Here is a 25166-nt window from a genome sequence, read left to right on the forward strand (position 1 = left end):
ATACACCACCTTCAGACTCAAAACATCCTGCTGGGAGGGTTTTCTCCATCAACTGGTGCCTTTCAGTGTGGGGTTTGCGTGGTATGTGCCACAGCCTCCTCCCACCCAGTAAAAACATGCACATTTGGTTGATTAAAGACTCTGTATTGTCCATAGGTGTGATTGTGAGTGTGAATAATTGTTTGTCTCTTTATGTCAGCCATGTGAATGACTGGCGACCTGTCAAGTGTGGTGTCAAGTGTGTCCTCCTCTCTTCCAATACTAACTGGGATTAGCGTCTGCTTCCAGCAAACCTGTCCAGGATGAGCCTTTAGAAACTTTTTGGATGGAGCTAATTCGAGGTGTTATCATGCAAGTGGATGTGCAAACAAGTACACAATGATTTAGATTGATAAAACAGATCAATTGCTTTACAACTCTGACATGAAGTAAGTGATTTTTTTTTTTTTTTTTTTCAGATTAGCTTGTGAATCTACACAAGTGCGTATGAGCTTGGTGCAGCTGGACTGAATGAATTTTTTAAAAGCCGCTATTGGAATATAAAATATACTAAATAACTATTTCATAATAGCATCAGTGATACGATCTCACTTGATCGTCCTCCATGCCCTTGAGAATATGATACATGAGGCTCAGCATTTCATAAATTCATATGACAACTTGACAACTCTCCACATGCTGAGGTCTTGAAAAGTTTGGGAATTTTTGAAGCAATTACATTTGATTTGTTATACTTTCTTTGTGTATGCGCAGCTGAGTCCATCTGTGTTAGTGTTTGCATGTTTTGAATCACTCGAATCAATGAAATCCACTTAGTCAACAAATCTTCCGTCCCTGTTTTCCCATATTCTGGTTTCGCTCACAGCACACATCATCCAAACACGCTGCTGTCACACATGGAACATCGAAGGAGATGTGCCGCCATGAAAAAACAAACACGAGTGCATGCCATACAGTCACTATGGAATGCAAGAATGAGTTTGTGTGTGTGTGTGTGTGTGTGTGTGTGTGTGTGTGTGTGTGTGTGTGTGTGTGTGTGTGTGTGTGTGTGTGTGTGTCTCGGTTGTTTGCATCCAGTGGTTTCTGTTCAAGTATTTATCTCCATACCAGTGGGTTTTCCTCTGTGTTGACACAGATGTGCAGCTTTGAGCCAGTGGATGTATTTTTCAAGACTCTTTTAGATGCGAATGGAGTCTGTTTTTCTTCTTTTTTCACTTTACACGAGATTGCAGATTCATAGTTTCCAGTGGGAACAATAAAGTCATGCAGCACTGATAGAGAATCTGGTTGGTCTGCACTGACACATGTATTTGAATATGAATGTTGATGCACACCTGTTTATAGGGGTTGTAGTAAATATCAATACTACAATAATACATGCAAGGATACTTCCTCTAGCACCTGTTGCCATTGGTCTTTTGTGTGTTTGTAGGTGCTCAAGAGACTACAAGCTAAGATTTTTTTCTTTGCTTGAGTTATACAGTTATTGGGATGCATCAGAGGTGAATTGCCTTGTGCGTGTGTACTCTCCTGTTTATACTGTATGTTCATATATTGTGCTGGTGGGGAGTATACACATCTGTCGATCCTGGAACGTCAAAGGGCCAGTTATACTTGGCTCGGGTCATGCAGGTCTTTCGTGTCTTGTTTTTTTTTTTTTTTTTTTTTTTTTTTCAGTAAGGAAACATCTGTACTCTTAACCATCAGGGATTAGAGCAGTTGTTCTTTCTGTCACAGGTTGTCCCATGCCCAGAGATCAGCGGTAAAAGTCCTTCGCAGAATGCAATACTTTGTGGCCAGGAAGAAATTTCAGGTAAGAACTGAGTAAAAACAAGCGAGCAAGTGGGAGATGATGAGATAAAGATCGAGTATGAAGTTTGTGGTGTGTGTGTGTGTGTGTGTGTGTGTGTGTGTGTGTGTGTGTGTGTTTACGGTTAAACAGGAAGAGGAGGGGGAGCCCCGAGGGTATATATCAGCTGCAGTTCTGCCGTACATGTGTATATCTGTGCATGCTGGTGTGTCAATGGCACAAACCTGCTCCTGCATGTCTTCTTTGTGCACACTTCAGTTCAAGCATAGTACCATGGGAACCTGTTTTTTTGGCCTGAACACACACACACACACACACGCACTTGTTAAAATACACACATGTATACTGCAGGACGTGGCCTCAAGTGCCTGTAGTGTGCAGTGGAACAATTTTGTGCAGCGAAATGCTTCAATTAAGAAAAGATAATCATGCTTGAGATGCTTTGCCTGTCATTTTCACGCTACATGTTATTGTGGAATGGTTCCTATATTCTTACTGTTTCCAAGTGTTCTATATGTTTTCAATTATGGCCTAAGTGATCTCAGCTGCAGCTATACTTGGCCATGTATACTGAAGATACCATAAAGAGTTCACCGGGTTCTCTCTGATGCTGCGTGTATCGACGTCACACTAAACAAAGCTGTGAAAGGGTCTTGATACAATTGCTTTCTACATGACCACGCGTTCTCACACACACACACACACACACACACACACACACACACACACTGAGTTAACAATGAACCCTTTACACCCATGGGGGTTGGGGATGTTTTTTGGGGACCAGGCAACAGCAGCTATGGTTGACAATGGCTTTTGTGTGTCCACAGCAAGCGCGGAAGCCCTATGATGTGCGGGACGTGATCGAGCAGTACTCACAAGGGCATCTCAACATGATGGTGCGCATCAAGGAGCTGCAAAGAAGGTGCTGCCTCCATCTCTTTGACTCTTCAGGCTTTTGTTGAGCTCTTTTAACTTCTCACATCTCACTCACGAGTTATTTTGTAGCAATACCATGTTGACAGCAGAAATAATCTAGTTCTGAAACAAAAGTCTTCTCAAAACAAAGTAGATCCAGTTAAGTCACTGGCTTTTTTTCACATTGACAGTTTGGTAGCTGTGAAGCATCATTTGCATCACAATCGGCTTGCTAAATCTTGTCATATAAGCTCAGCAGCGCTGACATCACTGACTATATCATCAAGACAGGGAGCAGGAGAAATGGCGATGTTACAAGCCTTTCATTTTCAGCAAATAATCTCAGCAGCACCATTATGATACTTTTCAGTTCAGCATGTTCCTGCCTTCATTGCTTGTCTAACTCACTTCTCTCTGGTTTGTTACACCTTGACTTGCCTTGTTGAGCTGTCATCAAGTCCAGTCCTCAGAAAATTAGAACCTCCTCTTTCCATATACTTGTTTTTGTTGTTGTTTTCCAAGTAATTTTCATACTAAAACTATGCAACTGAAGACATGAAGGAGGTCGACTAGGTAATAAACTGTCAAACGTATGTAAGTGCATCACCTGCACCTCTGACTTCTGAAGTCATTTGGCTCAAGTCAAGTAATATACTGTGACATTGTAGAACTGCCAGGACAAACCGGATCGGTTAGTCAAGACAGGGCTATAACTAACTACAGTGACGAGAAACTATAAAGACGACATGGTGCCAATCATCTTTTTTTTAATTACAATTCGCTTTCCAGCACTGATTTTTACTAGTAATGTGACCAAAGACTGATACCTGGTTTGATAGTAATTAAAAATGAATAAAAAAAAACAGGCAACTCTTTAAAATAATACATTATAAAAGTTAGTTCATGCTTAGTTAACCATGAGTGAACAGTTATGTCATCTGTCTTGTAATATTTTACCAGTAATGTTCAAGTTAACATCACAGGTTACAACACGGATGGAAAAATGGGGCGTATGGGCTGAAGATGTTCCCCACTTTGTAAAAAAGGGTCACAAGAGAATAAATTAATGGTTAGTAATGCCTAAACTAATGCTTATTTTGCACTGTCCATATATAAAACCAAGCATTAACCTGCATTATCCTGATATAAATGCACTCTTGTTATTGTATATCTGACTTGTGCACCACTCCACAAGAGTGGACACACTTTGCACCCAATGGGTCAGAATAAAATTAAAACAATTGCCCCCATGGGATATATATTTATTTATACAAAGACTATCGTGAGTATGAGCTACATCCAGCCAGTGATTTTTTTTTTCCCTGCTCAGACTAATTTCTTCTGTTTCTTCCCCACAGGCTGGATGGCACATTGGGGAAGCCAGGAATGTTTCTCCCTGGTAAATACACAGCAAACACAAGCATCTAGATCTGCTGGACAGCCATGATTCCTCCCATAATCTCTGACTTTATAAATCACACACACATAAACTACTCCAGATTAGAGGACCTTGATATATTTCCAGTTACTGTATGGCTCTCTTTGGGGTTGTTAACATGCATGTCTCCACATTTGCCCGTGTGTAGCCTGCTCGCTGCTTCCTGCTGTGTGCATGTGGAAATGTGTGAGCAGTCTTGACATTTTTAAAGTTTAATTATTTTGATCAATGCCAAAAGATATCACTGATCGTTCATCCACAGTAAAGCTCGACTGAGAGCCATAGGCATGATGTTCTTGGGATGACCATCTGTCCCGCTAATTTTTTGAGATATGTCAGGACTGGGCCTCAAAAATGAAAAGAGTTTGATGGTCAAAGGTCAAGGTCACTATCACCTCACATCAATTTCATATATATTTGTGTGTGTGTGTATACATATATACATACATACATACATATATATATATGTATATATGTTTGTACATGTAAATTTATGTATATCTACATATATGTGTATATATATATATATATATGGACAAGGAAGTACTATGTTTGGACATGTCAGGCTTTTTTAAAGAAAACCAACCTGTTGACCTTAGTTTGCACCGCCATAGCCATCTCCACTGTTAGTTGGCTTCCTTCCTTCCTTTCCTCTCCTTCCTTCAGTCTGGTTCCCAGGTGCTTTGTAAACATCTCTAGGCTGCCCCTGGCCGCAAACATGGTCAAACACCGGTCCTGTCTGGCAAACAACTCAATCAGGAAAACAACTTTGTATCACTCACGAATCATACACACATACTCTCAATCAGTTGGAATAAACGGCGATACATATAATTGGAATCATGTGCTTCTTTGAAGCAAAAAACCCAACATCAATTCACTCCTAAGAAGAAATACTCAGGAATTCATGTGTTACAAATGCAGAGTTAAAGATACAGAGGAGGGTAAATCGGACAAATTTACACAACTTTACATCCCAAGTACAGTAGGAATATAAAACCCCCTCCTCAGAAAAGTATCAGCAAATCAATGATTAGACGGTAAAAATCATGAGCCGTCAGGCCTCTTAAATAGGAACGTTATGTTGTAACGTGTCCGTGACTGTACTTGAATTGATTTGAGTGTGACCAAGCTAACTTTACTGCATCTGTTTTGTGTCCTTGTCATTACCACCAAGAAATAAGGTTGTAAACTCACGTTGTCAAGGCAAACGCATTTATATTAGTGAGTGTATGTTTGTGATTGAATGTTTGTACCTGTTTGTGTGTGTGTGTGTGTGTGTGTGTGTGTGTGTGTGTGTGTGTGTGTGTGTGTACACGTGCAGATATATAATTCTTTGTTCCCTCTTTCATTTTCCAGGAAAAGGGGAAGATAAAGAATACCCAACTATTGGGGCGCGACTGATCAGGCTAGAGGATAAGGTAGGCACACTTCTGGCATTCAGCGTTTCGTCTGTACGGGTAAGAGAGAGATGAAGTGATTAGATTACAGCAGAAGAGTGAGGACTGAATGCATTACTGTGTGCCGGTGTGTGTGTTTGCATGTTACCCTGCCTGCTTGTGCCTCGGTTATGTGATGAATACACGCACTAGATGGGGATCTTGGGTTTAGACAGTACTGTTGAGATTTATTCCTTTTGGTTTCGCCTTTTAAATTTCTGCTTGGGTTTGGGGAAATGTTTGATGATTTACGTTTAGGTGGATCGTGACTAATTCTTTGACACTAATATTTCCATAAGATATAATTATGGTAATGGAAGGTTAGTGTCTGCTGTCATACAGGAGCGGCTACGATCTAATGCCAGCATGATGCCTGTCCTGATGCCTTTTCCTGCATTTCAATCACTGTGCCAGTTAAACCCATTTGCGTATGTGGAGTGTATGTATTTCCGTGCGCTAATCATAGAGTACGACATGTGTTTGCTGGTTTTGGCAACATCCATTGTCTGTTTGTCTGACAGGTGGCATCACTTGATAGTAAAGTTATGTTCTTTTGAGTTGGAAAATGATTTTTTTTTGCGCTACAGTGTCAATGAGATTAGCTCGAATATAAGCACATCCCACAATATGGAATACAACTCTTAGACAGTAGAACAATGGTTCATGTAGTGACTTCTTTTCTACCTCCAGCTCAGGATTTCCCCCACATTCACCTTCCCATCTCCGTGTGCACATCAGCACCAGGTTCTTCCCTGTTTGCAGGCCGTGACTGCTCTCAGAGCCCTTTGTTACCAAGAGAGGAGTAATGATCTTGAACCAGTGTATGCTCTGAGCCTTCAGGTCTCCCTCAGTGATTGAGTTATGGTTCATTTGCTTCGGGCTACATGGTGTGATCGCAATCTCCTGCGTTCAGAATATCTTCCCTTACCTATGACTCCCCCCTTCCTTCTTTTTCCTTCCTTCTTTCTCCAATCTGCCTTGACATACGTCAAAATGAAACCGAGAGGTGGATAATTGGCTAACAAATCAGCAAAACCCTGCTGCTTTCCCTCTTAAACAATGTGGAATCAATCACCTTTTCCCCTAACCAGAGCTACATTTGCATGCCTTGCTGCAACAATCGTCCTCTCAGAGTGAAACTTAAGAACAGCAGCAGAAATTTGTTATACCCCGAGCAGCCCATTCTTCATAATTACTGTTTTCCTCGCCTCTCCACACGCACCATTCCCCTGTCTCCTGTGAACCTCTTGTTTTGATGGTTCTGACAGGCCGGCACACCTGTTAGATGGAAAAAGGGGGCTTCCTTTTCCCCTCAGGCAGCAGGTGGATGAACCAGTTGACCCCCACCCCCGTTATTTGGCATGTTCCCTTGTCTTCCACCTGATAGCTACACTATATTGATATCACTGTGTTACTAACCTTTGTTGTGATATAACCAAATATCATTTTTTGACTTTTTAAAGCCTGATTTTGACAACTAATCAGTTTATTTAATCTTGAAGTTTCAACATGGAAAGAAAGAACCTTGTAGCTGTAACCTAACATTCAAGCTCAATACGATTAGGCCACAGTCTTTGTAGTTTACAGCACAATGGGATCAACTACACAATGAATCCTATTTGTTCGTGCTTCAGATGATTAGGGTGCCCATGGGTTCACTGATTATTGCAAGTTGTTTGCAACAGAATTTCCAGCGTTGTCACTTTCGTTTGTCTCGCTTCACTGCATGTTTTTCATAACGTTGTGTAATTTCTGGGTTGCGTCACCTCTCGCATGTTGCTCATAATAGTAAACCTAATCACACACGAAGCAAAACCCTGGTGTCACAGTTGAATCACTTCTGAATAGGATCTTTCCCAACAGCCTCGAGGAATTATTCATCAACCCTATACACTAATGTTTGTGTGTGTGGGTTTTTTTGTGTGTGCACAAGAGTGTGTTCCCATGCCTTTCACAATACTCCCTCTTGGTCTGCCTCCAGCTACATTTTTCTTGACAAATTCCCACTTTCTACTCTCTTTTCCCCTGTTAAACACCAGACGTCCACCACTCTGGCTGTGCTTTTTGCTGCAGCTGAGTAAGATAGAATCATTTTCTTGTCTAACTAGTGTCAGCACGCATCACTTGGAGATGAATCTATCTTTAGTAGGCTGAAGGGGGCTCGGCCATTGTGTGTCCTGTACAGGGGACAGACAGTGATTTATCACACACAGACAAAGACACATATAGGTCTACACACACATACATTCACACACACTTGAGCATAGAGTTGATTAATCACCAATGTGTCTCACCCCACACTCTCAAGATTGAATTCTCTGGGAGTGACTTGGAAACGAAGATGGATGGGACTCTGTGACAGTGTGTTATCTTTCTGTCAGACACACTCGATGAAAAATACCCAAACGACAAGCTCAAACAGTGGCCAGTGTCTCTGGGCTTCAGCGTGGCCTTTCAGAAGGATGAAGACAGACCACCGCTTGTGGCAGATTTTCATTACAGATATTTTCTTAATGGTGGCAGGAGAGGCAGAAAAATGAACAAGATTATTCCATATAGCCTAGATTTTTATTTATTCATGTGTCTATTTATGTATTCATTCATAGCTTTTTCAGGTCCAAATTGATTCAGCAACTTAAAACTGGAAAAACTTTACAAAGTTTTTCATTTTTTCCCCTTTAAACTTACAAAATCGTGGAATAATCACATTTTAATTGGTAATCAACAATATCTCACAGTTATGAGGGTCTTAATAATCCTAGTCCATCAAATGCTTTCTCATGCATCAGTCGCCTTTATTTTTAAATCCTTCTTATATTCCTTAACACACTGTAAACTTGTAATAGTTTTCAAGTCTTTGTGTTTTATCAGTCTGGTCTGATTAAATATAAAATACCATCAGTCGAAAATAGCCTTTAACATTGTAACGAGTGAAATTAGATGGGGAAAATGTGCAAGGGATCATTTTTTAATGTTAGTTAGCTTTAAATGATTAGTTATTTAGTCATATGTTTATCATTAATATTTTTTTGAAATATTCTAAGAAAATACATGATTACATTTTATTTCAATAAATTAAAAGTTTAAGAGGTGCTTTTTTACTTGTGCGTTTTCTCTCACTTTTATAAAATCAATTTCATTTGAAGCATGAGGGCAGTGACACAGTGTCGTGTTTTTCCATCTGTAAGTCATTTAGGGCCCCTCATCTCTAAAAGCATGGCTTCCAGAGGGCCAGAAGAGAGTGTGTGTGTGTGTGGGGGGGGGGGGGGGGGGGGGGGGCAGGTCCACTGTAGAATTACCACTGGTCACTCTAGAATTTGCACTGGTCCTTGGATTGACACACACTGATACACAAACTGAACAAAAGGCTTCAATTAAGCAGATGATGCTGTCACAGCCACAACGTACATGATCAAATCAAACGGTTCCACCACACACAGTCATCTGATAATGGAGGCATGAGCAGACACACTGACACACCTACACACACAGTAATGCATTCACAACACATACACACACACACACACACACACACACACACACTTCTACTTGTAACCTTATCAGTTTATCTTTCTTATCTGTCACACAGACAAAGCACACACAGGCAAGTGCAGTCAAGGCATAATTTCCATATAAATATGTTCAGTTAAAACAGCAAAAAATGATTCTTTTAAAAAGTTGGTTTTATTTTACCTTGTGCATTTATGTCAGCAACAGCTCTGCAATTACTACACATTCAGTATTTTATAAATCATAATTTACTCATGAAAGTGGTCTAAAGCTCTGTATTGTAATTGTAAAACAGTCAGCAGAGTCAAGTGATGAAAACCCTCTAATGTGCCCCCAGAACTGCACAGACATATCATTATTTGTGTTGCTCTAAGTACACTACATGGACCATAAATCACACTCTCTCTGTGGTTAAACGCACTCAGCTGCATTACGGAAAATATACAGGGCCGTGTATGTCATGCTTCTTTTTTCTTTTTTTTTCATGTGTATTAGCGCTAGGCGTACGCAGAAGAATGCATGCCCTGACCTTAATAGCATCTCAATTAGGTAAGTATGCTGTAAATTACAGCAAGGCCAAATACTGGGAATACTTGAGGACCGAGACAGAGTGTTTGTTAGGAGTCCATCTGTAAGGCATTTAGGGCCCCTCATCTCTATAAGCATGGCTGGGGGGGGGTTAGTGTGTGTGTGTGTGTGTGTGTGTGTGTGTGTGTGTGTGTGTGTGTGTGTGTGTGTGTGTGTGTGTGTGTGTGTGTGTGTGTGTGTTTAGATTGGTCCACTCCAGTCCTAGTGCAGTGCCCTGGATGCGAGGGCATGATAAACACACATTGACACATATACATATTTACATTTGACCATATACAAAATTACCAGTGGACACCCAAGTACACATAAATATACAAAAGCCATCACTCACACACACTCACTGTTATCTCCCCAGCAGCCTGTAAGCTCAGCTGAGCAGTGTGTGATCCCCAGCCACTGCAGGATGAGACTCAACAGCTGTAGAAGAGAACAGAAAAGTCTGCTGCCTCTCCAGCCTCCAATATGATAATAATGTGCAATAGCAACATGTGCATCATAATGTTTAACTGTTTGCCACAAGCTGGTAACCACAAGTAAAGGCTGCATCAACGGGAAATATTACTGCCATTCCTGTCTACTGCCTGGAGGATTCTCTGTGGCTGTAGTTGATGTGGCTTTCTCTACAAAAATCTCTGATTTTATGATCACATTGGAATTAATGCAAAGGAATCAAAGACTAAAGGAAGTATTTATTTTTAACTAACGCCAAGTATTACTGCATAAACTAGCGTGTAAATTCTTTAGCTCAAAAGTTTATTTAATTTAGAAAAGGACAGTGTGCACTTGTGTATTAATTATTTGCAAGACATTAAAAGGTGGGTGCACCAGATTAAGCAGCTAGATCATTACCATCTTTAGTCCTCATACAGTAAACAAATACATATGACATAATAAGACTCATACATGACACAATAATGACAAAGGATTCTTTATTAGTGTTGGCAAATTCCCCACTCAGCACTTGTGTGAATTTTCCCCCATTAAAGGAGGTATTTTGGGCTTTTTTTTAAATGCGGCAATTAGAATTAATTATCTTTCCTCCTCATGCAGCACAGTCCTACATCATTTAATTTGTATATGGAGGTCATTTTAATTAATTCCATTACTGTTTAAGATGGGGACAGAGGGTCTCAGTCCTGAAAGGTTGAAACACTTAACATACTGCTGAGCTGTAAGACAAGCAAGCAAAAATAGAGACACTTCCATTCCAGATACCTGCACACTTCCCTCCTCCTTCACTTCCTCTGGGTCACTTGAGTCGCTATCTATTCATCCCTCCACTTTTGCACATTCCTCAACACTCTCCCTTTCCTTCTGTAATTACGGTCACGGTGACCTACAGTGTCTCCTTTTCCTGTCCCTCTGCTAAGGTTTTATGACGACTCTTCTTGTGTATTAATGTCAGTCTCTCTTCAGCTTGTCCTTTGCTCTAATTCCCAGGACCTTTACACCTTGAGAGCACCCTGTTTGTTGTTTTGTTTGTGTGTATTGGGTCACAACATGCTCAACAGGGAGGCGGACTAACCAGGACGGTCTAAACAAAGAGAGGAAACTTGGCAAAGGAAACACATATACTCACACACACACACACGCACACACACGAATCCTGGAACACAGCATCAGTGCTGTGGCCGTACTCTTGCTGACCCTCGCTGCAGACAAGCACATACAAAGCCTCCGTGCATGTCTAGACTTGTCCTGCGATAACTGCTGCACAGAACAACTTAACACTTCCTCTTGTTTTTCCTGAATCCTGGTTCTTTGAATTCTGTTCTGTTCAGCAGTGAAAACTACCATGATTCCACCCTAAGAGAACGTTTCTTACCTCTGCCCCTGTTCTCCATGGAGAATAGAGGTCATGATCCTCAACAGAACAGCACCTCTGGGGTTTCCAGTATTTTTCTTGTAGAATTCAACAACAGGGAGGCTCAGAGGATTCCTGCAGAAATATGCAGCATTGTTTGGGGGGAATCAGTTCAACCAGATTGTCACAAAAAATGTGGAAGAACCCATTAGAGATAGAATACCTTCTAACTTGAAGAGTGACATTGTTCTTTTTAACTTAAGATAAAATGAAATGTCACCATCATTACACGTGTTGCTCATTTCTTTATTTGCAGGTCAGACTCTACAGTGCTACAGTTGCATTCATCCCGTGGTTCATTTGTGTTAACATGGCAACAGTAGAACACCGGTTTAAAGAAATGCAAAGTACGACCCAAGGATTGGCCTCAGAAATCACTGCTGTGTCCTAAACATTAGTCACTCACTACTGACTATGCAGACACTAGTGGTGAGTCCTTATCTGAATCTGAATAAAATTAGTCAAAGATATTTTTGACACCAAAATTTTACAGCATGTTTGGAAAATCCATCCAGGGTGTACCCAGCCTCTCGACAGGATAACAGGATAAGCGGTAGGAAATGGATGGATGGACGGACTTTGGAAAATGTAAGTTAAACATGATGTGGCGCAAATGGATTCCACCAAAACAGCTCTTACTCATAGGCTTCAGCTAGCCTAACTGTGTAATCTAAATACTTAGAGTGTATGTATTTTTAATGTCAACTAACATCTCTCTTGCAACCTTCCGCTCGCTGTGCATCCGTAGACGGGAGACTGCCTGTGCAAGCTCACTGACACGGCAGCGGCTCTGTTGCACCTTGTGGATGCTTTCATTGATCAAAACAGTCCTTGTAGCAGCTCTTACTTACAGTCGTGGTGTAACTGGAAGCTCAGCCATGTGGCTACTGTCCAAACATCCAAATGAACACCACCGATGCTGCTCCTACTCACAGTCAGGGCGGGGCCCCGCTGCACACCACTACAATGCACTGCCAGTGAATATTATGTAAGAAAACATAAGCTTTGCGCAGATGAACACAACTGCCGTTAATCCAGGGTTAAATTGATGACGTTGCTTGGTTCCCTTTATGCAATAATTCATAACAAGAATGGCCTCTTGTACAAACCCATGTCCATTTCTGGACATCTGCCCTGTTACAAATACTAGTAATAACATCTGTCCATATTTCAGATCGTAGAAAGCACTAGTGATGGGCTGTATGTAGTGCTCCTCTGCTCACTCTAATAATCATTCTCACCCCTTCAGTTGAACTGATGTTCTTTCTGGAAAATCTGTTCCAATCTGCAAGTTGAGGCATCACTCGACTGGCCTGTTTATTTTGTCCTGCATAATTACTATGGTCACATGTCCAAATAAACCAAAGCAACAGCTCCAAAAGAGACAAGTGTGAATACGTTTTTTTCTTCTAGGTTTTATTCCCTTCCAAACATAAATTACTCTGCAATGTATAGCTTTTTTTTGTGTGTGAAATCAAAAATCTTTTGATATTGCATCTTCTTACCGATAATTATGGCAACATGTCTAAGTCAGTTCAATCCTTGGTTGCTTTCAATGTTCCTCACTTAAAAAAAAAAAAAAAAATCAGAGCTAAGATTTATTCCCAGAGCAAAAGTACGCCTCATTTTATGACCCCGCTGCACTAAGTAGAACTGGTCTTTCTCACGTCGACACTTCCCACTGTGGATGTGGTATCTCCATAGTGCTGTGAACTTGATAGCATGCAATGAGTGGTGTGCTGCTGTGAGTGAGATAGTGCACCAGGAGCGGTTGGCTGTTTGTAGTGCAGCCGAGCAGTAAATCATGTTTCGGCAGTGCGCTGGGGATGCAGCCCCTGGCAGCTCCCAGATGGCCTTTGGCTCTGGCTCCCTTCTCTTAGCGCCACTCTCTAATTTCAGTGCCGGGACCCTGCCTACTACTGTGTCTTTACCACATTCCCACAAACCAGAGACGGACAGTCTGCCTGCATGTCTGGCTGCTTGCTCTCCATCTCACAGTCTCTCTCTCTCTCTCTCTCTCTCTCTCTCTCTCTCTCTCTCTCTCTCTCTCTCTCTCTCTCTCTCTCTCTCACCCCCCCATCTGCCTTTTTGTCTCTCCCTCACTGGTTCACTCACTCCCTGCTTTTTGCCCGTTGTCACAGACTCTTTGCTTTTGGTTTCTCATTCTCAGAGCCTGTCCCTTCTCCTTTCCTCTGTCTCTGTCTGGTTCTGAGTTCATAATTATAGGTCTGCACTGACTGCCACTGTCTCTCACCAGCTCTCTCTCTCCAAGTCTCTCTCGGCATCTAGCTAGCACCCACCAAGGGATTTCTCGTTAGCTGTAAATACCCACGCTTCATTTCCAATTTAATTGCCCAGTTTTTGCAGGGCCCTGGGATATATTTTTGCACATATATTTTATTGCGTTGGCCAAATGCCTGTACCACTTTCCCTTGGATTTGACCACTAATATACTCATGCATGGTCCAGTTCATTATCAGCAGGGAGGCGTGAGCTTATTTAAGAAGGTTATAACGCGGTCAATATACAGTTCATGAAACAGGGTTATGAGTTTTATAGGGACCTTTACTCTTGCTAATACACAATGCTGAGTAGCCCTGGTGCCACCCTACTTTTGAGTGCTATTAAATCAGTCTACTGCATGGAACAGTAAACCAGTTGTGAATAATGCCAAGCTGTGTAAATTACTCCAGACACAAGGAGTGTAAAGGTCAGTCCTGCTAAGCCAAGCTGGTACCTGGGGAACATGTTTGGGAAATGTGGAAACGTGTGATACCGCGTGTGTGTGTGTGTGCACGCCTGCTGTGTCATTTTATGCAGATAGATGCGGTAGGAGTCAAAGAACATACACCTATTTTAAGAATAACAATAAAATAAAGGAATATATGTAAAGTCAGACATGTCACTCATCGATGCGAAGCTTCTTGGCACACTAATTTACTGTTTTGGTTCAACACCATCACTCTCATAGTGTTGTTCTTAGCCACAGCAGCATGGTTTTCCAGAGAAAAAAAACTAAAGAAAAGTCTAAATGTCCACAGCGACAAACAGACACATACTGTATTTGGATTTCTGGTAAATATAGTTTATATTTTCAACAGTTAAAAAGCAAATATTTCTCTCAAGACTTAACTAGAAAAAGAAAGTACATATTGTAACAGAATTAACGTGGACAGACTCACAACTCAAAATAAATGTGCTAATATCCAACAACAGTTAAGACATTTTGCGAACAGGTTTTTCATATCAATTAAGGAGGTTTATGATATATCGGTGTTCTCACGACATATCTGCTTATATAGGTTTGTTATAGTGAATGAATGAATTGTTTTTTTTACAGCGACCACTCACAATTAAACGTAATCGCACCACAGTGAGCTAATAGCTAATTTGCACAACTGTTGTCCCTGGGAAGGTTGACAAAATACACATAACGTAGAGTATGATATATAAATCTACCAAATACCCAAAGTATTCACTCATGTGGATATCACACCACGTAAGTTTGATATATTCTAGATTTTTATCATGTCAAACCCTGCCTCTGGTAACATCTCAGGTTGTGGATGCTCTGTACTCACTGACACATTGAGTGCTTATCATTCTCATCTAATATTTCCTCATCGAACCCGTAACAGCCAAGTTCTGACATTCTCAAAAAGGGCAGTGCGAAGAAAAAAAGAGAAATTGACAACAAAAAAAACAATTAAAAACCAAAGAAATAATGTAGGCAAAACAGAAAAGTAAAACAAAAATTGGACCATACTGAGAAAACAGAGTATCCTTTATTATTGTAGCAGGGTGTTGTGTCTTAGCAAGCTTATTCCATCAATTCATGGAAGGATTTTAACAAGCTGTTACTAATGCGGGTGTGTTTATGACTCTGTAAAAAGTTGACTGAGCCACTCACGGTTCAGACATTGGCCCAATCGTAGTGTTTGCCCAGACACATCCCTCAGGCAACAGTAGAGTTTCGAGTTCCTATTGTAAATCCTCATATGTGAACACCACGGATTTGGCCCAACTTGCCCTAGCAACGCTACACCATCATGTCATCTAGTATTTTCTGTAATATCGTCATCTAACAAGCTATAGTCAGTGTTCAACTGCTTACCCCCCCCCCCTTTTTTTTGGTAAATGACTAAGACTTTTATGGGAGTATAATGGAGAGTGTTTTTCTATACCTCTGGGTTGTCTGTTTCCCTGTAGAGCAATTAAACTGGCACACCTTTAAATTGAATGCAATTAACTTTGTAGACCACAGGATACAGACCTCATAATCTCTCACACTGTCCAATAGATAAAACCCACTAAAATGGACAGATTTTTAAAAATGAGACAGTTAAGCCCCTTTGTTGGGCCTGAGTCAGTTTTCTCTTTGACACATGCTCACTTATTAGCTACAAAAACTGACAGTGTGGGAACTTAAGTTGCAGACGGCTCTGAAATATCAGGAGCAAAGTGTTCTTGTGGTGTGAGAACAAATTCAACAATTTTAAAAATGCCGTAATATATTACAAAGCAGGGGGTTGGCATGGCTGGAAAGTAGCATGGCCGTCTAGCAACAGAAGGGTCACTGGTTTGATCCTCATTTCCCTTGGTGACCATGTCCAAGTATCCTTGAGCAAGATCCTGAGCCCCTAATTTCTCCAGATGGCCCTGCGAAGGGCTGGCGACCCATCCAGGTTGAACCCCGCCTCTTGCCCAGTGTCATCTTGAATAGGCTCCAGCCCCCCGATGACCCTGAACTGATAAGTGGTATAGAAAATGGATGGATGGATGGATATTAAAAAGCACTCAGAAAGTGCATACATCCACCAAGACAAACTTGCTTGGGCCTGAGTTAAAGCTGCTAACAGTGATGAGTGGGTCCTCACACCATTGCGCATGTCGAAATGTGAGAGTGAGAGTGAGAGGATGGTGGAACCTAATAACCTATAATATAATAATAACCTAATAATATTCTGATTTAGCATGGAGGAGCAGAATAATGTGTGCAATGTGATGTAAATATCATTTCCTGCACCCACAAGGTGGCGTTAAAGAAGACACACTTGCTGGATATTATGAAGTTGTACATCACGTAAAAATAGCAGGTTCACTTTCTGCAACAACTTGGTGGCACTGTGATTGATCTGCCCCCAAAATGTATGGGGTTCTTTCTTGGTCTGAACAATATCCCTCCACCAAGTTTGGTGACAGTTTTGTGTACTTCTGCTGAAAGAGAAACAAAATGCTAATGAAAACATTACTTTGACTGAGGCAAAATCTATTAGAGACTCAACAGACAACTATTGCTAGCAGTGCAGGCAACAAACAAGTGGTTCTAAGGACAGAACAGAAACTGAAATAGAGACAGAGAAGCAGATGGACACAGAGACAGACGTCAATCTAGAGATCTCAACACTGTGTGTCTCCCCCATGTCACACAGCCGAGGAAGAAGGAGGCCTGGTGTCTCTGAGCTGAGGTTGCTCTGATAAGCAAAGCAGATAAAAGGTTGCAGTCAACCTCAAGGCAGAGACAATCGCAGAGAGCAGGGCAAGCTGACTGAGATATGTCTTTCCATTCACACGAGGAGGAGTCTTCAGTAAAGTCCTGAAGGACTGGAGGGCCTGGACTTAAGTCAATGATAAGGGACAGATAAGATATATTGCTGTGTTTTATGTTCTCACAGGTTCTGAGTAGAGGGAATGTGATCAAGTACGCTTATTAACTCACCAAAGTACTCGATGATACACAGACACACAGAGAATTCATGTTTCGACAGTGAAATAAGCTGTTTGATCTTTGCATTATTCAAAGCTCAAGCTTATGTCATATTTTCAAGCCAAGTGTGCAGAGCAGCAACTTGTGAGAACATTACATTGTTAGTGTCCACCAGAAGGTCATTCCCACCAGTCCACCCTTGGCCAAACAGCCAATGTCTGGTGGGGGTCAAAGGTCATCTCAGCAGGCCTGGTCATTAGGACATAATGGAGCCCATTCTGTCTGTCTGTGCAACTATGGTTCTTGTCTTGTCAGTTCGATTCGGCTGACAAAAGCTTGTGCACGGCTCCAGAGAGACGTTAATAGGGAAGTGACGAGCTTCCTTTGACTGGACAAGGAGGGGATGAAGTCATGAGTGTGTGTATGCACGTGTTTTCACAATTTTAAGATTTCCAGGGAGATACTGTACATGAGGAGTTCATATGTACATTTGGCTGTTTTAAAAAAGTGCGTGTGTGTGTGTGTGTTACTGAAAACAGTAGGCAGTAGGTCCCTGCCTAAAGGCGTGAACATGGTAGTGTGTGTGTGTGTGTGTGGGGGGGGGGGGGGGGGGGGCTCCCCTACTTGGCTCACTCAGCACCTTGACATTGGCTCTGGACTTCTGCAGGGATCTGCTGCTTCAGCTGGATTGCTGCCCCCCACCCCCCACCCCTCTTTCCCTCCATCACTCACTCCCCCACTCCTGCTGTACTCCCACCTACACTCCAGGCTCTTCCAGTTGCCCTCACGCAAGGGAGAAGAGCTTTAATCACTCCCTTCTCTCCGTCTGTCCGAGGGTTTCCTTCCCCCCACACTCTGTCCCTCCCTCTCTGATAATGAGTAGGAGGCTTTGATTGTTGACTTGGACTACTGTGGGAATGCAGGTGTGTGTGTGTCTGTCTGTCTGTGTGTGTCTGTGTGTGTGTGCGTGTCTGTGTGCCTGTGCTAATTTAACTCCTCCTGAGCATGCCGGGTGTGGATTGGTGTGATAGCATGCTATGGCAGATGGCTGCCAAAGTACACAATCTCCTCTTAGCTGTCACGCAACTTCAGTTTTAATCAGTTGGCTCATTCGATTGTGGTTTGTGTTTTATTCATAAGCTTTCAAAGAACTCACTAAATCCATTGATGGACTGTTAAGTTCGTAAACTGCTACTTCTGAACAGCTAATCCTAATAGTCTTCATTTTTAGCTTCAGAATAGGAGCCCACAAACCAAGCTGGCTGCATCCACTTCCTAAGAGTCTATTATGGACAAAAATATATATATATGCATAACAAGTCTTTTAATCAGATTTATACAACATATATGGGCACTGCATCCATACTCCCTTAATCATCCATCAATTCATCTCCTAGTAACACTCTTACATGCACTTTGTCACACACAGCTGTTGGTATAAGTCTCAGAAGGAAAATAAGCAATGGATCTAAAGAACTCATATTGAAACAGACTTTGAAAAATAGCTGTTCAGGATCAAATTAATTGTCTGTTATTGCAAAATTTAAAAAAAAATATTCATGACTCATTTGACACACCTGTGCAGATGAAGAGAAAAACTCAAAAGCAAAAAAACAAAAAAGAAATGTCATGATTTGAATAGAAAAAACAAAGCTGAGCGTACTGTGTCTTTAAAGCTGTGTGACGAGAACTTCTGAGGTATTTGACAGTGTCAGTCTTGGCAGTCTTTGTAGCTTTATCTTCCAGCTCAATTTAGACTGATGGCCTCTCTCACAACTTCACAAGCCGTCTTGTCAGCATGCACAAGTCACTCCTGCTGTAGGCCTAATACGCAGCAGGCGTGGTCATACCGCCACAGCTTTGTTTTTGTGCAAGTTTCTCGAGACCCCACCCCCTTAGGCTTGTCTCTATTTTTGCTGTCTCCTTTGTTTGGCTTCTCTCTTTTTTTCTTTGTCTTTCTTTTCATCATTCCTCCTTTTGTTTTGTCTTTCTTCTCCTTTTTTCCCTCCAGCTAAACCTCTCTTCTTCTGACTGTTGAGGGTAACCGCCACTTGTATTACACACTGCATTACAATTCATCAACAATATGCTGGGCAGCAAGAAAAACAACCCACACTTGTTGTCTCTATCCCCCCCCCCCCTCCATTTCTCTCTTTAGCTAAATCACAAAACAAGCAAGCCAAAAACAGTGAATTGCCTAGAAACCCAATATGGACTCCACCCTTGAGATTACACGGTCAACTCAGCCAGCCTGCACTAGAATAACAGCCTGGCCAGCTCTCACTGTCCCTTGCTCTCTTGCGAGTGTGTGTGTGTGTGTGTGTGTGTGTGTGTGTGTGTGTGGGTGTGTGTGTGTTTGCGTGCGTGCGCATCTCAGAGCACCTTACCCTCTTTTAGAACGGCCCAACGTGAGTGTACCCATGTGTTTTGTGGCTTTAAGCACATTTGCAAATATACTACAAGCTCAGGTATAGCATGCGCGTGTGTGTGTCTTTGAAATGTAATTCCTCATCAGCTGTTAAACAGGAATGTGTTGCAGTGTGTTGTGTCACACATCTAGGCTTCGCTCCATTTCACACCTGCCAACATCGCTCATGTCACAAAGCAGTGTGTGTTAATCCCAACTCTGCCCGTTTTATGAGAAATTGAAGTTGTGTCCACATTTTATACGCGGCTCCAATTTCAACATGTGTAAAATAGGAAATTTAAGTAAATCTGATATGGTGGCTGATTATTTGCTTTACAATCAAGTTTAGATTATATAACAGTGACCTACATACCACCAAAAAAAGGTCATTAGAACTAGGTCATTCATACAGGTTTATTGAGAAGATTTTTACAAGCTCTAAGATTAAATGTTAACGATTCAGAGTTACCCGCCCCACCAGCTCCATCATTGGTTGTACAGTTTCCTATCAGACCGGGTTTCTATGTTTCCTCTGTGATTTTAAGCTTGCAACTTAGCATTCTTGCTGTTTTTGCTCATATTTTTTCTACAGATAATTTTTAAGATTTCTGCATTCATTTTGCTTGCAACAGATTTGCTTGTAAGGTGACTTCAATACATTTGATATAAGAGGCTAAATGAATAAGGTTTATCTGGACGTCATTTTATTCAACTTATAAAATCATTATCTGGAACAAATCAAGCGTCTCTTATAAAGAAAGGAATCTGTATGTGTGCGTGACATCAAACTTTATTGCTTTGGATCTAAGGAAGTACAGCGCAAAGTTTGAAGTGAATGAGCAGTTCTCTTATTTTGGCCAAAAGTTCTTGTTTTTTTGTAAAGCTTGCAACTATCTGGCCTGTGTTACCATAAAGATCAGAATATGGGTACACTCCCAAATTTTAGAGGCCGTCTTAGTTTGAGAAATACGGCACACTTTATGCCTTAATGCCCCAGTAACACTCACAAATCATAGCAGCTATTAATTAATTGTGGTTACTTTTTCTAACTAGATTTATTGCAAACCTACACATACAAGTCACATGTTGACAGAGTATGGCAATCAATGCATTTTATGTCTTGGCATCTTTCATGTACAGAACAGAAATGGGGGGGTTAGAAAGCTGGATCCAATCTGAGGCTAGTCAGGCTGTGGTGATTGAGGCTTCTCTAATGCTAGGTCTGCAGGTCTGCAACGCCTGACTCGGGGCTACAACTGGGGCAGAGTGGCTGATTGTTTCCAGTCATGATGGAGGTAATGAGGGGGTGGTGGTCATCATGATACACACTAACACACAGAAGCATACACAAAGACGCACACACGCACGCACGCACGCACGCACACACACACACACACACACACACACACACACACACACACACACACAAACAAACTGACCTATAAGTGAATAGTTATACTCATATGTGCATGTGCGTGTTTTCAGCCACAGCACACTGGCTCTCTTTCCAGACCACAGGGTCACTCTGTTATAGTTGCTCATTAGTGGTCACCTCTGCTGGAGGACACATATACATGTACACACATACACAAACACTCACCACCGGCTCTGCACATGCAGATTTACAACGCACACCTTCACATAAATCCACTCATCCAGTTCACACTATTATGTTTGATGCACGCCATGTTAGGAGTCTTAAAGTGAAACCACATGCAGCTCACTTCAAGCAGATCTGCTAAATCTCTGTCAAAAGGTGGCTGAGTCATGACTGTATTAAGCGTGCAATCACGCATGTGTGGTTGCAGTATCACAAGATCTGGTGTGACAGGCTTCGAGGCGAAAAGCTGACAAACATGCACACACATATCCAGTTCAGACTCACACACAAACACGTCACGTCAACATGTGGGAAGGAAACCTCGTAAATAGAGAACAGCAAGTGGCAGATCGGAGTTTTTAGATAAAACAACTCCTAAATAATTAAAGAAAACATTTTACATGACTGGATTTGCCTTTTCCCCTTCCTTATCTGAAAATTCCAAACGCCTCCAAAGGGTCAACCCCTGATGGGGAGCATCCTGCAAGTTTGGAAAGAATCTTCAGAATGAATCTCCTCCTAAATCTTTAATGACAGACCTCTTTACACTATCGGTGGAGCCATGACATTGGGTGTGAATAGCATATTAACATTTTCCCATGCCTTCACAGTCCTATGGTAAGATTTTCCCATCCTTTCCCTATGTGATGTCCCACGCCTAGAGTAGCAGGAATAGCTTGCTCCTCAGGTCTTTGGTTACTGCGGTCCCTGGTTTTGTGAGTCAGCGATCTCATTAAGGCCAGAGCCGAGTGTCCAGCACTGGTCAGTCCTTTTTAGTGTTTATTGACATATGACTCACATACTTTTGAATATTTGTTTTTTTTTTAACTGACTGATAACATCATTGGTATCTGAAATCAAGGAATATCACAGCTCGCTTGTTCATTTATGTAAGTGCAGCAGGGCTGGTAATGCAGTGGGCTCCAATATAAAGTGGTGTACAGGTAAGATGTTGTCCAATACAGGTGTTATTTTCTTACTTTTCCCCTCATTCTGTTGTTTTTATTTTGAGTGTGACTATGACATCACAGGCTAACAAGGCCACTGCAAAGGGGATAATGAGTAATTTCAGATTATGCATCTGCAGAGGACGCTACGACTACCAGCGGTCAGCTGATTGTTTGCTCCAGTCTGTTCTGTGTTCACATGATCACAAATTTACACAGGATGTAAAGTTGGGATCATGTGGCCTGTGTTGCTATTTGGCTTTGGAGGGTTTTTTTTTGGGGGGGGGGGGCGGTTGGTGCATAATGGCCCTCAAGTGGAGATGGACACAAGCAGCAGAGCAGGTTGTCACTTGCCTGTACAGCCTCAGTTTAGCGGGTTACATATTTACCAGCTATACAAACTCTTACTCTCCTGCTGTCTTAAGCAGCTTTTATTGTCATATTAAAGGTTAAAACTTTTACTTAACATATTAAGCAATGCACTTAAATACTAATACATTTGGAAGAAATGAATTTTTTTGTTGTAATTTTCGACCTAATGAAATGTGGCATTTGAAAAAGAAAAGTATAATAAAGGGATACATAAAACAACAGTCACACCTTCATAACATTAAGTGCATAAATAGACTCAATGTTGATATCTTTTACTATTGGTTGTATGTCTTAAAGGCTGTGTGAGTGACGCAGCCAGGCCTTCATTGTGTTTTAACAATTGTTATCCATTGACTGGTGCCAGGTATCCTAACCAGTTGTTATCTTAGTCCGTAAAGCACTCAGCAGCAGCCTTAACAAAACAGGGCGTAGGATGATTGTTTAAAAACCCTGCTCAAAGAAAGAGATATAAAATGGCCTTGCTGAGTGCATTAGGAATTATTGAGAAAGGGTTGAAGAGATAATTGAGGGTATAAGGGAATTTTAAGGATAACCACCATCCTTTCAGCCAATGAGCAAATATCTAAAATGATACTGACTGATATCGATGAAACCATTAAAATACAAACACATGCATTTAAAACAGGATGACGGGATGTGTTTTTCTTAACCAGTTACCCAAAAAAACTGTGGAGTAATGGAAATGAAAAGACCATGGCACAGTACAACAAAATGACGGCATGTAATCCTAAACATTTTTCTTTATAACACAGGTACCAATTAGACATCCCTTTAAATCTCTCAGCACATAACATTATTTGTGTCAGGGCCTTCTTGCACAGCAATCAGCTCTTTTCCCCAGGATGGAAAGCTCATTTAGGCCTCGCAGGAATGGCCTAAATTCCCATTCCCGCTGTGGTTGTTTGAGGGGGGAGTCTGGGGAGCTGGAATGTACAAGATGGGATGCTTTTCCAATAGATGGTAGCATTATATACCACCAGATGATTGTTTTTAAGCACATGGCAGAGGCTGCTGATTAAAATCTGTATATACTTCTGTAAATCAGTGGCGTTTCTGGTTATAGGTGAAACCTTCTCAGTGCTAAAAGTGGGTTTTGAAAAAGAGAAGTTATGATACAGAACATGAAGAATGAGGGAAAACTGAGCGGCAATTGAAAAAATCCGAGACAAATGTTTCTTGACATCATCCACTGGATCCTGGGCATCTGTTTTCCAGCCTCATGTTCGGCATTTCAGCAGTTGCCATCTTCGCTTTTTGCAAAGAGAGGTAACCATAATGTGGAAGACATGGTGGAACTGGAGAGGAAGGAGGGATGATGGTGGTGATTTGCTAATCAAAAGATAGCCACACCCTAAATACACCGGTTTCCTTGCCTTGAAAATAGTGACTTCTTTTCCGAATATTAGATAGAATGCAGGTTCCCCTTTTAGACCTACGTGGTCTTTCAGTCTTTTATAACTTGTGTTATCTACTCTTATCAAGAGCTTTTTTCATTTTTTGAGTATCACCTAAAGATATTGTGTTTGAAAAATCCTACCTTATTCCAAACACATTCTTGCTTTCAGCCTGACATACGCTGATCCACAAGTCCATATTTGCATAGGATCTGTTGTGTTTCTGCCACGCACCTCATGTATGTTTGCATACCAGCGCCTATATGTTTTGCATATCAATAGATAGTTTGTGTCTGCTAGACATTCCCAGAAAGTACCAAGCAGTGCTAGCTAGTTGCTTCTATTCACTGCACTCTCTGGAGGGCTTGCCCTGTGTATGAATAGCCTGTAATTGCAGCTTGATGGAAAACACTAATGCAGCTCGTAAAAAGCAGGACGCTTAAGACTGGTACAATTACTCTTTCCAGCAGACAAAGCCAAGAAAACACACCGTGCACTGCACTCTTCAAGTTGTCAGGCTCTTGACCAACAAACAAGCAGCAATCAATCCAAACTACTGTTTGTTTTCTTTGCTTCTCAGAACCATATGCCCTTTTGTATTCAATCTAATTTAAAAGGCCATAAAGGGAACAACTGCTCATAACTATAAATCTGTTTGACATAGAGGCAGGGTAAGGGTTATTTTATTAATAGTATTGCACTGCAACGCTCGTTTACACTCGTAAAAAGATCAACTCTGCTGTAAGTCATCAAGACCACGAAGAAACAACAGACCTATGAGTATTTTGTCAGACTTGTGCACAGAAATCAGCTAAGCGTGCTGCAATCATAGCCGATGAGGTTGCGCTGACAAACACTGCAAGCCATTAACCATCTGATGGCCTATAAATCATTAATCTCGGTACAGGATTGCTGCAGATCCGTTCTGGCACAGTGGTCCACATCTTGAGAAATCACTGCTGAATTGAATTAGTCATGAGGTTACCACAGACCCGCTACAGCTTTAGGCTAATTTATAATGAACTTTCACCATCTTTGTTTGTTGAACGGTAAACAGCAATGTCAATAAAGTTGAAGAAGTTTGCAGAGAAACCTCTGGATGACTAACAACAAGCTTAACAGACCTGAACATGGAAAATACAGCTTGTGGT

At 41.5% G+C, this 25166-nt stretch overlaps 1 protein-coding gene across 3 annotated transcripts in view; it reads left to right on the top strand.

The window, feature by feature from the left end:
• kcnq1.2 (potassium voltage-gated channel, KQT-like subfamily, member 1.2) overlaps positions 1-25166 on the top strand; it is a 158051-nt gene that overhangs the window by 96849 nt on the left and 36036 nt on the right. For all 3 annotated transcript variants that reach the window (XM_086209500.1, XM_086209502.1, XM_086209501.1), the window contains 4 exons: positions 1738-1813; positions 2641-2735; positions 4087-4127; positions 5526-5587. In XM_086209500.1, coding sequence (XP_086065626.1) covers positions 1738-1813; positions 2641-2735; positions 4087-4127; positions 5526-5587 — 274 coding nt within the window. The remainder of the gene's footprint in view (positions 1-1737; positions 1814-2640; positions 2736-4086; positions 4128-5525; positions 5588-25166) is intronic.

The sequence above is a fragment of the Aulostomus chinensis genome, chromosome 7 (genome assembly GCF_037954235.1).
Source record: "Aulostomus chinensis isolate RoL2024-O1b breed Wild chromosome 7, RoL_Achi_v1.0, whole genome shotgun sequence".
Classification (NCBI taxonomy): Eukaryota; Metazoa; Chordata; class Actinopteri; order Syngnathiformes; family Aulostomidae; genus Aulostomus; species Aulostomus chinensis.